Source organism: Ochotona princeps, chromosome 3 (genome assembly GCF_030435755.1).
Source record: "Ochotona princeps isolate mOchPri1 chromosome 3, mOchPri1.hap1, whole genome shotgun sequence".
Taxonomy (NCBI): Eukaryota; Metazoa; Chordata; class Mammalia; order Lagomorpha; family Ochotonidae; genus Ochotona; species Ochotona princeps.
Window position 1 is genome coordinate 87,859,473 of NC_080834.1, and position 15,645 is coordinate 87,875,117.

General features: G+C 56.5%; 1 protein-coding gene across 1 annotated transcript in view; it reads right to left on the reverse strand.

Annotated features, from left to right (window-relative positions):
• Positions 1-3,194: 3,194 nt before the first annotated feature.
• ADCY5 (adenylate cyclase 5) overlaps positions 3,195-15,645 on the reverse strand; it is a 153,536-nt gene continuing 141,085 nt past the window's right edge. The window contains exons 16-21 of the mRNA XM_004577840.3: positions 13,690-13,719; positions 12,643-12,775; positions 8,676-8,939; positions 7,543-7,747; positions 5,735-5,859; positions 3,195-3,583 (exon numbers count right to left, since the gene is read on the reverse strand). Coding sequence (XP_004577897.2) covers positions 3,455-3,583; positions 5,735-5,859; positions 7,543-7,747; positions 8,676-8,939; positions 12,643-12,775; positions 13,690-13,719 — 886 coding nt within the window. The 3' untranslated portion in view covers positions 3,195-3,454. The remainder of the gene's footprint in view (positions 3,584-5,734; positions 5,860-7,542; positions 7,748-8,675; positions 8,940-12,642; positions 12,776-13,689; positions 13,720-15,645) is intronic.

The following is a 15,645-nucleotide window of genomic DNA, read 5'->3' on the forward strand; positions in this document are numbered from 1 at the left end:
GCCAGCAGGGCCCAGCTTTGCCAGGTCCCTTGCTTCCGAAGATGAGCTGTACACAGCTTTGCTTCTCTTCAGGATGCCGCCTGACATAGACACACCCCAAAGCTGCAGGTTTGCAGAGCACACATGTGGCTGCCATTGCATTGTGATTGTGTCGTTTGCAGCCAGGGACAGTCGGCTCAGCTGGGAAGGTTTTCCCATCCCTGCAAGTGTCTTTTGTGGATGAACCCCTTGTGGCCTCCACAGTAAATGTTCTATTATCTGGGCATCGCTGAAGCAGGCCCCAGTCGGGTGACATTTGCTGTTGGAAGGCTCTGGGCCTGGGAAAGCTTACAGTGACACAGGTCGCTGGAGCAGGTGTAGCTCCTGCCTCCCCAGGGCACCAGGATTTACTTCACCTTCTACTAACGGGTTGCAAGCATCACATCACAGTCTGTCATGGCTGGCCACAGCCTGCTTGTGGCTCTGCCAGTAGGGATTCCCATGGTGGTCCCACGCCAGCTGTGGCTGCTCCACGGAAGTTTGCTGATAAGCACTTCAGCTGTGGAAATGCGTCTGGAAGGAGTGCTCTCCACGGGGAGCTCGATCAGAGGGAGTGGGATGGGGTTCTGGGCTGTTGGAGCAGCGTTCCTTTGGTGACCTGATCGGCGCATGTACTCCAAGTGCAGCTGCAGGGGCCAGCTTGCATATCCCACCTCCCCTGCCCACAGAACTAGTTTGCCCCTGCAGGCTACCCTCCCATGTCTCCTCTCCTACTTGATGCACCCCAGCCCGAACACATCACAGAGTTAGACTCCTGCCTGTGTAAAATGCCAACTTCCCACCTGCACCTGTCCATCTTTAGCAAGGCAGGGGCCTACCCGGCCTGTTCTGCTGCCCCCTGGTGGCCATTGCTGCAATGACCGCAGGGGAGCGCCTGTGTGAGACGACCTGATGAAGTCCCTCAGGATTGGGTTTCTGAGCCTGAATGGGGCAGGGCGTTTGTGGGAAGGACCGCTAAAAACGGTTCCTGCTTCCCTTGCCAGCCTTCCCTTTCCTCCCCACGTGGAGAGGAATCCCAGAGCCTGGGTGAAGCCACTTGCATGAGCAGACAGGATCACCCTCAAACCCAGGAGTTTACTTTCCAACTGCATGGTCTCTGACAACTTTTTTGTGCCTCGGTTTATCAGTGAAATAGGAAGGCCAGTCTTCAATGAGCTGCCACATGGGGTTATCAATCATCCATAGTCCACTGCTATTCGCACCTTCCTTACCCATGGCACAGCAGCCTGTGTGGTCCACTAGCCCTTCTCCCTGAGCCTTCCCTGGCCCTTGTCGCTGCCCTCCTTGGTCCAGCTTTTGCTGAGCTAGCCTGCTCTTCCCACCAGGTGCCATAATCACAGCACTCAGCCCGCATGGGCTCTAGGCAGAGTGTTGGCCGTGCCTCTCCCCAGTGGGCTGCCGAACCCCCCGTTCTCCCCACCAGGCCTGCCCCTTCCCTGACCCCATTCTGGTTGCAGCCACAAATTAAGCTCAGGACATGTTCATTACCAGTGAAAGTGTTTTAATAGTTAAATTATTTAAATAGACTTTTCAATTTCCATGGGAAATCATAATCGTATCCATTTTTGCAAGAGCAGGAATAAAAAGAGTGCACAACCCTTAAGAGGGCACGAAGAGCCAGCACTGCACACGGTCACCAGTCACTGCCTGGGTGGGCAACACAGTGAGGGGTACTGGGCACGCACGCTGGACGCAGCAAGGAAAGCGGAACGCACACCTTCCATGTCCACCACCACTGGGGGACGGGGTGGAGCAGGGCTTTGGAGTTGGGGTTGAAAGCGGCCCCTGAGGCCTGGGGGACTGAGCAGAACGCACGGGAACACATGGGCATGGGACCAACTCAGGCTTGGCAGCTGTAGGTCGTCTGAGGCTTGGCTTCTCCAGCCTGTGTTCAGATTGTGTGGGGAGGAGGGGCGGGCTCGGAGAGCGTGCTCCTGCGGCTGGCACTGCAGCTGCCTCGCCCCCTCCAAGCTCTTGTTGGAGGCCAGGATTGTTCTGCCCTGAGAAGCAACCGAAAGACCTGGGCATGCGCCCGAGTGATCCTGCCCGAATAGAGCTGTGTGGCGGCTGTCATTTTCCCAGTGCATCCTTCAGGGGCTAGAAAAATAGGCTTTCTCCCCCATATATGTAACTGCCCCATCCTACCCACATCCCCCTTCTGCTGCCAACTTTTCCCCAGGAGACTCCGGGGCTGGAAATGCAAGTTCCTCCATCTGATTTGCAGGTGGAAGAGGGTAAGGCCTCCACCCTCTACCATCCAGGTATCCTCCCTGTGCCTGAGGGAGGGCCTGTCCCCACATACAGTTCCCTGGCCCTGACACCTGCCTGCCACAGGTGGAGCCTGAGATGGGAAAGCAGCTTTTTGTGGCTCCCCTGGCCTTTTCCTTTCGTGTGTGTGTGTGTGTGTGTGTGTAAAAGATGGGGTGATGCGTTCACGCACCTTCCGACATAATCTGAACACAGGTGTCCTGCTCTGGCTCTAAACCTGGGGAAAACCCACAACTGCCAAATCTGAAGCGGAGGAGAGCGGTTCCACAGGGCGACCACACGCACACACGCACCAGCACGCACACGACACACGCACACAGTACCAATGAGCACGGACGCCCGCTGCGCATGGCTGCTTCCGATAGAGAATTTACAAAATATAGAATTTGGCATATCTGTTAGATCTCCAAGGTTCTCCATGATACAAAATAAAAAATACAAAAAGAGACAAGTTGGGGGTCCCCCATCCTCCCTCCCCGTGACATCTTGGTTCGCTTGTGTTTCTTAACACGCGTAACAACTAGCAGGGTCTAAAGAAGTGCACGGAAAACTCGCTTTATTTAATAAATATTTTCTTTCTCTCGGAACACCACTCCTGGCTTGGCGTTATCCTGTGTCCTGCGGATCCAGTCCAGCTTCTTTTGGACGCCCTTCGGTGCACCCGCGGAGGACGGCTGCCCACCGGCCCTCCGCCGGGCAAGGGGGTGCGGACTCTGCCTCAAGCATAAAGGTTCACAAGAGAAAGCAAGACCCCTGGGGTCCCTGTGACCCCTGCTGGACGCGAGTGAGGCAGCCTTCCCGCCCCTCCAAGGCTCCAGGAAGCCCTGCTGCTGAGTAGGCGGCCATTCAGTCCCAGGAATGCGGCCTCTGCGCCGGCTCCCTCCCGCCTTCGCCACACAGGCACACAGCACCTGCCCAGGGGCTCCTGGGTCAGTCCAGTGAGTGGCATCCGCTCCAGAGGGCAACATCTTTGGTCAGCTCGGTGCTCACAGGACGCTGGCACCCCGGGGCCTGGGATGGGGGCCGCACCCATTCGTGAAGGCAGAAGCTGCCCCTGGAGTCAAAGTGGGAGAATTTCACGTGCAGGACCCCCGTTCGGGGGCAGGGGGCTGCAGCTCAGGCTGCTGGGCGCCCTTGCTGGCCGCTGCTAACTGAGCGGGGGCCCTCCATTCAGGAAGTACGTCATCATCTCGCCTTTGCCCTTGACCTTGACCACACCCCGGCACTCCAGCTGGTATGTATTGGCGGCCAGCACCTGGTACATGTCCGTGGTGACCTGGGGAGGCAAGAGGGAGAGAGGAGAAGCCACTGAGGACTCAGCCCTAGCCTGCTGTGGGGGCCCTGCAGCGGCTCCTGGGAGAAGCCCGCAGCAGGAACCAGCACTGCTGTCAGGCAAGGCCAGTTCCAATCCTGGCTCCACTACTTCCAATCCAGGTTCCTGCTGATGTGTTCAGGAGATAGTAGGTGGTGGCCCAAGGACTTGGGTCCCTGCCTCCCACCCACATGGGAAACCCACAAGATCCTGTGTCCTGGCTTTGGCCTGCCTTAGCCCTGGCCATTTTGTGGCCATTTGGGAAGTGAAACAGCACATGAGAAATTGCCCTCTCTGTATTTGAGAGAGAGAAAGAGAGAGAGAGAGAGAGAGAGAGAGAGAGAGAGAGAGAGCATCCATTTGTTGGTTCACTCTTCCAAATGGCTGCAATGGCTGCTATGGTTGGGGCTGGTCCAGGCCAAAGCCAGGAGCTTCTTCCAGGTCTCCCACGTGGGTGCAGGGACCCATAGCAGGGAGCTGGATGGGAAGTGAAGGAGCTGGGACTTTAACTGGCATCCATGCAGGGTGCTGGCAACACAGCCTGTGGCTTTATATGCAGTGCCACAGTGTTAGCCCCAACAACCAGACTTTTCAAAGCTGGCTTTCACCACAGTGTTGAGAGCCACTGCTCATTTCATTTCAGCTTTCTGTGAGTCAGCTCCTGTTCCTCTGGCCCAGGGAAGCTGAGCCACATGCCTGTGGTCATGGTTTGGTAAGTAGCACTGCCAGGCTTGGGTTCCAATCTTGTGCCTACCCTTGCCCCTACCAGTGGGACAGCACGCAGAACTCACTGGGCCCTTCTTCACTGGCACTCTGCAATGGACAGGGTGGGCTGCTGGGCGGTGACCCGGCTGTTGTGACTGTGGTTCCTTCATGGCACAGCCCTGGTGAAACCGGGATGCTGGGTGGGGTGACTGCCCAGAGAGACTCCATACCTGGCCCTGGGCAGATCGGAAGCCCTTCAAACACACATGCCTTTCTCCCCTATCTCTTTTCAAGACACAATCCCCATCTTGCCAGTTGCTTGCCTTCCCAATATAGGGATGAAAATGAGAACAAGGCCTTTTGGTCCTAACCCCTTGGACACATTCACAACCAGCCAGGGTAGGCTGATCTGATCTGGCTGGGGCTGAGCCGGGGTCAGAGGCCCTGCAGGGGCAGGGAGTGGGGGAGCATTCATGTAGTGTCAGCCTTGGCGACAGGCTCTAAAAGTAGCACAATCAGGGTGGCTCAACAGTTAGGCTAACACATGAGATGCCACTCCATGTTGGAGTACCTAGGTTTGAGTCCTCTGTGTCTCATACAACTTCCTGCTAATGTATATTTGAGGAGGTAGCAGGTGCTGGCTCAAGTACTCAGGTCCCTTCCACCCATGTGGAAGAGCCAGGTTGAGTTCTGGGGTCCTGCCTTTGACCTGGCCCACTGTGACACAGAGGGAGTGAACCAGCAGATGAATGATCTTTATTCCAGCTCTCTCACTCCCTGTGCATCTCCCTGCATTTCAAAGGAAATGCAGATAAATCAGGTGAACACCTTTGATAAATAGAGCAGCCCCTGGGAAAGCTGAAACCAGGGAAGCTGGGCTCCCCAGTCTCCTGGGAACCTGGGGATGAGGCAGTGCAGGGCAAGAGCCTTGTTGGGAATCTCTTTGTCAAACTGGGTCAGGAAGAACCAAGGCAGGCCTGAGACACGCCAAGGCAAGCAGCTAGAGGGTTGCAGGCCAGGGGATCCCAGTGCCAGGCTGCAGAGGATGGGAGGGTTTCTAGCATACCCCTGGGCTTGTTGTGGGCTGGTGGCCGTGCCACTCCAGGAACTGGTGACCTCCTCTGGTGCCTGTGCTGGGGGGTACCAAGGCTCCTATTGGCTACTCTCAGCTCCTGCCTCCTCCTCCGGTGCTCCCGCCTGTGCCCAGTAGAGGGCAGCTCTGCATAGCCCAGAGCTCTGTCCAAGGTGCTGAGTGTCTGACCCATGACTTAAGTTTCCCAACGGCCAAGGCTTCCGCACCAACCCATCCTGCCTTGGTTTTGGCTGCGGAACCTGGAAGGGGCTTGGCATCCTCTGGAGGGCAAGATGGGGGGTGGGGGGAAGGTGTGCCGGCAGCACTCCTGCACTCACCTGGATGCGGTCAGGCACACCAGTGCTGTCCATACGGCTGGCCACGTTCACCGTGTTGCCCCAGATGTCGTACTGAGGCTTGCGAGCCCCTATCACCCCGGCCACCACGGGGCCAATGTTGAGACCTGTGGGGTCAGAAGTCACCCACACTCAGCAGGGAAAGGCCAACCTTCACCCTGCTTGCCCTGGCTCACGGCCTGAAGGCACAGCAGGGATGACACAGACATTAGGGTATGTCCCCCTATCACCCCCCACACACAGCCCCCTGCTCCTCTGCTCCAAGAAAATGCTTGGCAGGCAGGGCAACAGGAACTCATGCCCACATCCATGCAGCCCACGTTCAGCTCCTGCGAGTCCATGGCCCGGAGCAGCCTCTTCAGGGTCTTCCTTGACTCTCCCCCTCTTGGTGACCACTGAAGGACCCACTGTCAAGCCAGGCTCCCCACACCAGAACTTGCTTCTCCCTCTACCTCTGTCCTCTGACTTGTTCTGCAGCAGCCACTGCTTCCTAACCTACATCTTTTGCCCCAGTGTTTTCTCTCTCTAAGTCATCCTGCATCTGGGCATCTGAGTCAGGGTGGATGGTGCCATGATCAAGCCTGGCAACCACCTGGGCGCTCTGTCTCTCTTCTAGCACCTTCATCTACCTTCCCAGTCACCAAGGCACCAACAAGCCACTGGCCTGGGACTCTGCACTCGGCTGCTTCTCCCACCCCAGTGTCCTCCATCCCCATCTCTAGGCTAATCCTGCCCTGAGCTGTCTGGCTCAGCTGATCCTCAGACATGCAAGTTCTAGGGCATTTCCTCCTAGCATCTAAACAGCCTCCCTCACCCTGCTGCTTAAGTATGTGAGGGACTGAGAACACCACTCCAAAGTTGACGCTGGGGGCCACATAGCCAGCAGTGTCACTAGTCCCACCTGGATCAATCCTGTCCTGCATGCAGCTCTTTCCCTCACACAGCTGGACTGTCCACCTCCTGACCCTCACATGAGCCCTGGCCATGCCCACCACAGCAGCTGCTCCCACAGCTCCCTGCTGCCCCCCGCCAGCTCCTTAGCTGTCCACCACTCAACTTCCAGTCCAGGCCCAACGTAGGAAGTGAGACAGCCTGGAGGAAAACACACGAACGCAGGCAGACCAGATGGGGATCAGGTGAAGGCAAAAGAGGGCAGCTTTGTAGAAAACCAAGACCAAGTGAAGTGCAACTGTGTCAGCACCCACAGGACAGGAATATTTCCCTGTCTAGTTTTTGAAAAGATTGCACTTGATTCGTTTGGCTTAGCTAGCTGTGTAGCAGATGCTGTATTCAGTATTTCATATACCTGCCAGTGTAACAACATGTCACATGTTTGCACATTGGCTATTGAAAAACATGCAATGTATTTGCTCTTGGTGTCTTTCATTTTCCCCTCAATGGATTTGGGACACTTTACCCTCAAACACTGCAGTGAAGCCAGGGCTCCTAGGGGCGGGGCAGAGATGCTGTCTCCCTGGGGAAGCCCTGGGAGTACCTCGCCCCTCAGCACACAGAGCATCCTCCTGGGGCTTCTCAGACAGAAACAGCCAGGGCTGTCCAGGGCATGGGCAAGAGAGGGAACGGAGATGAGGATGGGGCATTGCTTGTCCCTGGGGCAGATGCTGCTGAGAGTAATGATGCCTGCTGCCATGCCCACTGGGCACAGGGACACACTTCAAGGGTGGCCCTGCTGCTTTCTTGCTTTCTCCCACTGGCCCCGGACGGACACAGCACATGCCAGCCGGATGGTGGAGGGAAGGGAGAGCATGTCCCAGGGTCCCTCTGCTCACCAATCTTCATCTGGAAGTTGTTGAAGGAGTGCTCATTGATGTACTTCATCTGGTCCATCAGCTTCATGGCAAAGTCGGCCAGAGCCTTGATGTGGGTCTTGCCCACCTTGTCATAGGTGGAGTCGTTGAGGCCCGAGGCGGCCATGTAGGTGCTGCCGATGGTCTTGATCTTCTCCAGCTGCCTGAAGCGGTCCTCGCTGATGATCTGCACAGAGACCGCATGTGGTCAGCCCCAGGAGAGACACCAACACTGCCCAGGGAAGGATGGCAGTGGGGCTGGTGTGGAGGTGGTGGTGGTGGTGGGGGATTACATCACCATCAGATTGAAGCTAATGCTCCCCAAGGGTCTCAGGCTTTCTGCAACCCACTGCACCCCTCACCACGACTATGGCTCATGGCCTTCCCCCTCCCTAAAAGCCCTTGAGAATACTCATCACCTGTGGGTGCTGTGTCCTCAACAGTATGGGTGGCTCCTCCTTCACAGGCTCACATCCCCAACCCACCCCACCCCAGGGCAATGTCTCTGTCTTGGTCTAGCAGGCCATCCTTTCCTCCTTCTGGCCCTGCTTCTCAGCCCCAGTCCTTCTGACTCCGGTCACAGTGGCCCCAGGGGTCTGCTCAGTTGCTGGCACACCAACCCCTTCTCTTGGTGCCTTATGCCTGGGGCCTGTGCTCGGGCAGAGGACACCCTTCTCACCCTCACTGCCCTCCTGGGCTCAGCATCACCATGGTAGCCCCATACCAGGCACTCCCTGGGGTAAGCAGAGTCTGGTGACTGTTCCTATTATTCAGGGCCTTGGATCCTTGGCCAGCCTCCCCTGTCACACCCCAGCCTGGGATCCTCCTTTGCTCAGCCCTCTCCAGGCCTCACACACAGACACTAGATGGCTCGAAGGGAGTGGTATGGGATGGCGGTGATTGGCAAGCCAGTTGGGCAGAGTCTGCAGGTGCCAGGTTCAGACAGCCTGGGCCGAAACCTTAGCTCTGCCACTCACTGACAGTGGCCTTGAGCAAGACTGACCCTGCAGGTGGGAGGGCCTCTGTTGACCCATTTGTAACCCAAGTGCGAGGGCTCCTGGAACAGCCACACCTGGAGGTGGGACTAAGGGATCCCTCTTCCACCCCGGGAGCACCTCATCAAAGTCAGCGATGATTTCATTGAGCAGCCGCAGGCACTCGACACCCTCGTTGTTGGCCTCGAGCTCCACATAGAACTCGGAGAAGTTGGCGATGGAGGCAAACATGACGGCCACGCACTCGCAGGACTGGTAGTAGAGCTCATCATTGCGCCGCTCGCGGGCCAGGAAGTGGGCAGCCACGTCCTTGGGCAAGATGTTGTGCAGCAGGCGCCGGTTATAGGCTTGCAGCTCTTCCATCTCTTCCTTCTCCTCCGTGGCCTGGGGATAGAGGCCATGGTCAGTGGGAGCGGACAGGGAATTCAACACTTGCCCTATCTGTCCATCCACTTATCCACCTCTCCTTCCTCTCTGCTGTCTCTACTCCAAGCCTCTGGTCACTCTCCCTGCCTGGCCCTGGGGAAGCGATGCACACAATGGGGTTGACCTTGGAGGAGGGAAGCCCTGAGCACACACTGGTGCCACAGGAGAAGGCTGCAAGGACTGCCTGGAGGGGAGAACTAGGCCCTAGGGGAGGACATGGTCCAAGGTCCACACCCCAGACAGCCCGCTGACCTCATATTTCTCTCTCAACACCAGGAAAGGCAATCAGAGAAGCACATGACTGTCACTGATCCATCTGGGACAGGCCCAAAGTCCATGCCCTGGAAGAGGACATCACTGTGGTTTTGGCTATTCCTACTATTGGCCCTGGGCCTGTGCAGGTGGAGCTGGCGGGCACTCCTCTTCCAGGTTAAAGGGCCAGTGTTAAGCCCTCAAGGCAGGAGGTCCCCAGCAGCCCACAGGGGGTTGACACAGACAGGCAGTTAAGTACACCCTCATTTGTGCAGGGTGTTCGGGGAACACACGGGGGACACACAGAACAGCCCCCCTCACTGGCAGTGGGCATGCTGGTGAAGCAGGCCAGGGAGGCCCCTGAGTGGGACTCCTGGAAGGCTGCAACCCATCTGCTTGGGCCTTTCCAAACTCCACATGAGGCCTTTCTACCTGGCAGCCACCAGCCAGAACTGCAGCTTGGGGCCCTAGCTCTCCAGAAGGAAGTGACACAGCTTCCCAAGGCTGTGGGACCCACGGCCAGGCACTGATATTGTAACACAGTTGGTAAAGCCAATGCCTGTAAGGCCGGTAGACCCTATGAGGGCTGGTTCACATCCTGGCTGCTCCACTTCCAATCCAGTTCCCTACTAATGCACCTGGGAAGTCAGCAGGTTGATGGTTCAAGTACTTGGACCCCCTACCATCCCCACATGGGAGACCTGGAAGAAGTTCCTGGCTTCTGGCATTGGCCTGGACAAGCCCCATGGTTGTGGCAACTTGGAGAGGGAACAAGTAGTTGGAAGATTCTCTCTCTCTCTTTCTGTCATTCTGTCTGGACCAAGGCTCAACAAGGAAGGCATCCTTCAGAGCTGAGAACTGGGGACCCCAAGGCTCAGCGATCAAGCCTTGCCCCAGAGGCAGCAGTGGTGGGAGCTCCTGGCTATTCATAGTCTGGGGGCCACTGGCCATGGGGCTGTGGGGATTGCAAAGGGACCAAATCTGCATAGAGCCCCGGATTCCCACAGAGGCACAGGGGCCAGCACGTGAGACAGCAGGGGTGTGAAGAGGGGAGGGTGGGGATACAGGAGTGGTGAGACTGCTGCCACCAGGCAAATAAATCACCACAGGAAGGATGGTGGTGGGCAGGTGTCTCTCCTGGTCGGAGAGGGTGCTGGCAGGCATGCACGGTGGGAAGACTAGAAAGGAGCTGCAGCCACGCACCAAGAGAAGAGGTACAGATTGGAACTTACACCCACACAGGGGAGTGCCAACCCCTGCACCAAGTGTGGAGAGAGAGAGACAGCACACCACGCTGACACTGCCCCAGTGCGTGGGTAGGTCAGGGTGGAAATGGGGGAAGGAGCTTGGCAGACATCCTTATGGTGCAAAGGCAGGGGACGTGCAGAGAACCAAGATGGGTGTCACACCAGACCATCTCCCACAGAATGCTACCCAAACACAGAGCGGAAACGGGGGCTGCACAAGGGAGGAACGCAGCTGAAGCCAGCCTGGACAGCATATCAAAGTCAACACCACTGGTGGGGGGGGGATGCAGTGGGGAGGGCACAGGGTCACTGCCCAGGACTCCTTCTGGAAGTCATGGCCTGAGCCCAGACATGAGCCCATGGATCACAGAGCAGCAAGCAACCATAAGGCTGGCAAGGCAACCACATGGAGAGAGGGCCCTTGCACTGCAGCTGGGAAGGGCATGGCTGGTGCAGACCACACTGCTGACTTCTCCATGGCAGTGTTGGAGGGAGACACTGGCCCAGTGTGTGTGTGTGTGTGTGTGTGTGTGTGTGTGTGTGTCTGTGTCTGTGTGCATGCATGTACATGTGCGTGTGTGAGTATACTTGTGTGTGCACATGTGTGTGCATGTATACATGGATGTGTGTTTACGCATACTGAGACATGCCCAGAGAGAACCCACAGTGATGCAAAGGCACCAGAGTGGAGAATGTGGTGAAGAGATGCTGGAGTTCTCTATACTATCCTTGTAACTTTTCTGTAGTTTTTAATTTATTTTTATCTACATCAAAGGGAGAGGAAAAGAGAGAGGGGCATCTTCTGCCTACTGATTTACTCCCCAATGCCCACAACAGCCAGTGCTAGGCCAGGCCAAAGCCAGGAGCCAGGAACTCTCTCTAGGCCTCTCATGTAGGAAGTAAGAACCCGAGTGCCTGAGCAACCATCTGCCTCCTACCCAGATGCATTAGCAGGAAGCTGGATAGGAAGCAGAGCAGCTGGGACTTGAGTGGGGACTTAGTCTGGGATGTAGAAATCCCAAACAGCAGCTTCACCTGCTCTGCCACACTGCCCACCTGTAAAGCTTTCCCCAAATATATCTATATCTATATCATCTATCTATAGATTAAAATGGGTTGTGGGGAAGAGTTGGGAGCTGAGGAGTAAGGAGGCCAGGGAGGAGGGTGCAGCCATGTACTGACTGTGGGGATGCTGAGAACTCACTGGAAGGGCAGTGAGTAGCAGAGGAGCAGGGTTTTAGAGCTGGGCTGCTGCAGGGCATCTGACTGGGACGTCAGACCAGGGGGATGGGAGGAGGTCTGTTCCTTCCTGCAGTGGAGGCTGTGGCTGCTTCCTGTCCCGGGGAGATCCAAGTGCCACCTTCTGGTTCCCCTTCAGTAGCCTAGGAACTGGAAGTGCTGCAGCCTGTGGGACCCCATGGTGTAGGCTGCAGAGATGGGGTGTGAGTGAAGGGCTGAAGGCACACGCATGCTCTCCTCCAGGCCTGTGCAACAAGTGGCACTCCAGCAGTTGTTGCGGTTGGGGGGTGGTGGTGCAAGTTGGGGTGAAGGAAGCAGAGGCAGAGCTCTGGATGTGCAGAGCAGGTGGACACCCTCACCCTCTGCCTAGGTCAGGGGGTCCCTCTCCTCCACACACACATGATGCGCAGGGCCACAGGTACACTGCGTGGTGACAGTGCTGGCTGGATGACAGCCCCACCTGTGCACCAGGCCCAGTCTGGGGCAGCGGCTTCTGGGAGACCCCACAGCCTCTGCCACTGCCCTGGATGATGGCCTCAGACACTCCTCCAGTCCTTCCTGTCCCAGAGGAAGTCTCTGTGCTTGGCTCCAGCCATCATCAAGCCTTCCCTTTGGGAGGTAGTTTTGGGGCTAGTTCCCGACAGGGGCCACTCTTCCTCCTCTCCTACCCACTTTCCCTTCCCCCTGATCCTTATGTCTCCTTGCTGCCCCGTTACACACACAAGTACCTAGGTGGTATTTCTTGGATCTGGGGCCTCAGTCCTGGTACCATCCTGTGTGGCTTTGCCTCTTGGCCCCAGACCCACTGAGACAGGACACAGCGCATGACTCATGGCAGGTGCAGCCAAGCCCAGCCAATAAGCCCCCCTCTCTGCCCTGTTCTGGGGACCTCCCACAACCAGCTCCACCCCAGGGCCACACACCTGCAGTTTCCAGAGGAAGTCCAGGCGGGCGGTGGACTCCACCTGCTGGGCGTGCAGGTACAGGGCCAGCACAAAGACGGAGATGATTATGGGCGTAACCACCTTCAGCGCCACTTTGGTCGCATGCTCCGGGCTGCAGCAGTGGGGAGGGAGACAGCTGCAGACCACTCTGGCACCTCCACAGGCTCTGAGGACCTCTCCCCAACTCACTACACCGCCCCTCCTCCTACATTTTGCCTGCAGTACAGGTACATCTTCCCCCTGCTCACTGCAAGGTCTCCTGGCGGCAGCAGTAGCAGCCACTCCCCCTCTGCTGGTGCCTTCCCTCCCCGACCCCCAGCCCTCTCTGGGTCACATCAGGGGTGGACTCAGTTCCTTGGGAAAGGCAGCACATACTTTCCAGGTCTTTCTCACTGGACAAGATCCCATGTACACAGACACATGGGAGCCAGGCTGGCCACACAGACCCTGTCTCTGGGCACCCTTGGACAGGGGCCGAACTCCCTGTCCTCTAGCTTTCTGCTCTGAAGAGTGGAGCAGCAGGAACCACACTCCAAGGCTGTGATGACTGTGTGCAGAATGCTTGGTGCAGTGCCCCGCCAATGGCAGCCTCCAAAACTGGGAATGATCACTGTCTGTGTTCTTGTGAATACATTATCTTAGTCAAAGTGGCCATTCAAGCCTGTTCATTCTGCCAGCAAAGAACCCCAACCCTGAGCAGGCCCGGATGCCAGCCAACACAGCACACCCCTACTGTAGGCCCCACCTCTGGAGGGGAAGCAGGTGTCAATGCCTGCTCCTGGGGAACGCCTGGGCCACGAGCGTTACCACGAGGCCCTGGTAGTCCCAGTCACTGGCCCACAGAGCACCTGCAAAGGATGGGACCCAGAATAGGAAACAGGGGTGTCCTGCTCTCCTGGGGTGCAGGCGGGGTGGCCGCCGATCTCCTCACTCCCTCCAGCACCTGCTGCACCATCCCTACCTCCCCATCACTATCCTGAGCACCTGCTGCCTTCTCTACCCATCAAGCAGGGAGCATCCACTCACCATTGGGCGGTCCCGTTGTTGCTGATGTCTCTGTGGAGAGAAATAGGGGAGATGGCCCAGGGCCCAGCAAGCATCCGGTCCACACTGACCACAGAGTGCCCAGCCTTCACCTGGGCCCCGCCCCTCCATCCTGTTCTCCCACCAGTATATCCACCTGAGCTGGCGCTTGCTCTCCTCTCCCAGTCCAGCCCTCTGCTGACAGCCCAAGGCACAAAGGAGAAAGCACCGCTTTGTGTTGTCCCCAGGGGCAGCTGTTGAGCCACGCCCCTGAGCCTTGCCACAAGGCCAGTGCAGGCTCAAATGTGCTGATAGTGTAAAACAGATTTCAGGTTTGGAATAACTAATATGAAAGCAGAACATCACTCACTAGCAACTCTACAGTGATTACAGATGAAAATGAGGACACTGGTTAGGGTAAAAACATTCCCAAATGGACTGTACTTTTTACCTTTTTCATACAGCTGCTGCACACCTGACATTACACACATACAGCTTATTTATCTATAGTGCAGTGCTGCCCTACAGTCTCCCAGTCCTACAAGAATACTACAAAGAATCTTTTTGCTGCCAACACCAGCAGTGAGGCAGGGAGTGGCTGGGGTTAGGCAAGGAGCAGGCACGACCAAGAGCATGGAATTTCCCACTGCAACCATGATCCATGGGCATGGAGGCTGGGACTAGGGTGTGCAGCTGTCAGATTCTCCCCGGGACACCGTCTGCCATATCAGAGTGCCTGGTCCCAGTCCCGGCTCCACTGCATCCTGGGAGGCAGCTCAAGTGCTTGGATCCCTGCACTTCCATGGGGCAGGCCCAGGTAGAATTCTGGTCTCCTAGCTTCAGCTTGACACGGTGCTGGCCATTTGGGGGCATTTGGAGAGTGACTCAGCATGGAGGATTTCTCTCTCTTTCTTTCTCAAGTTCACTCTTTCTGCCATTTTAATAAAATGAAAATACAGGAATAAACACAGTGGCCTCAGACCCTCTGCTTCTTCCCAATGGCTTGGTGCCATCCTGTCATTTGTCTCTAGCCCTATATGACTGCTGAGAAGTTCTTCCATGAGCCTGCATAGAGCCCCTAGCACACCTGCATCCTCTCAAGTGATCCTCCTTCCCCTGTCCTCATCACAGGTGCAGCCCACTTGCCTTGCTCAATGCCTGGCCCACTGTAGGCTCTTCATAAATATTTTTGAGGGCCCAGTGTGGTAACCTAGCAGCTAAAGTCCAGCATGTGCTGGAATCCCATATGGGCTCCGGCTTGTATCCCGGAAGCCCCGCTTCCCATCCAGCCCCCTGCCTGTGGCCTGGGAAAGCAGTCAAGGATGGCCCAAAGCTTTGGGAGACCTGAAGGAGGACCTGGGCTCCTGGCTTCAGATTAGCTCAGCTCTTGCCATTTTAGCCGCTTGGGGAGTGAATCATCGGGCGGAGGATCTTCCTCTCTGTCTCTCCTCTCTTTCCATCTAGCTGACTTTCCAATTAAAAAAATTTTTTTTGAATGAATGCATAGGTGAACAGATGGACCGATGCAAGGATATCCGGTTACTTCCTTCCATCACTCACAATAGTTTTCACTTCCTGATCCTTAGTGTGTTTGGGAGGGAGGGGCTTGGGGTGGTGATAGGAAGGATACTGTGTAACAAACATTTTATTATTTTTTCTTAGATCTTTTAAAATGTACTTATTTTTACTTTATTTCACAGGCAGGGAGATAGAAATGCCTGCAACTGCCATCTCTGGGCTTGGCTAAGCCAGGAGTCTGGAACTCCCACATGGGCAGCTGAGACCCCAGTGCTTGGGCCAGGATCAATGCCTCCACGTCAGCAAGAAGCTGAACATGGAGTGAGGTAGCCAGGACCAGGCACTCCATCACGGGATGTGGGTGTCACATCCCCACCCAGTGGTGACTTCCGCGGAAGCACTCATGCCTCTGGGGAGCACTTCACGTGGATCTCACTGCAA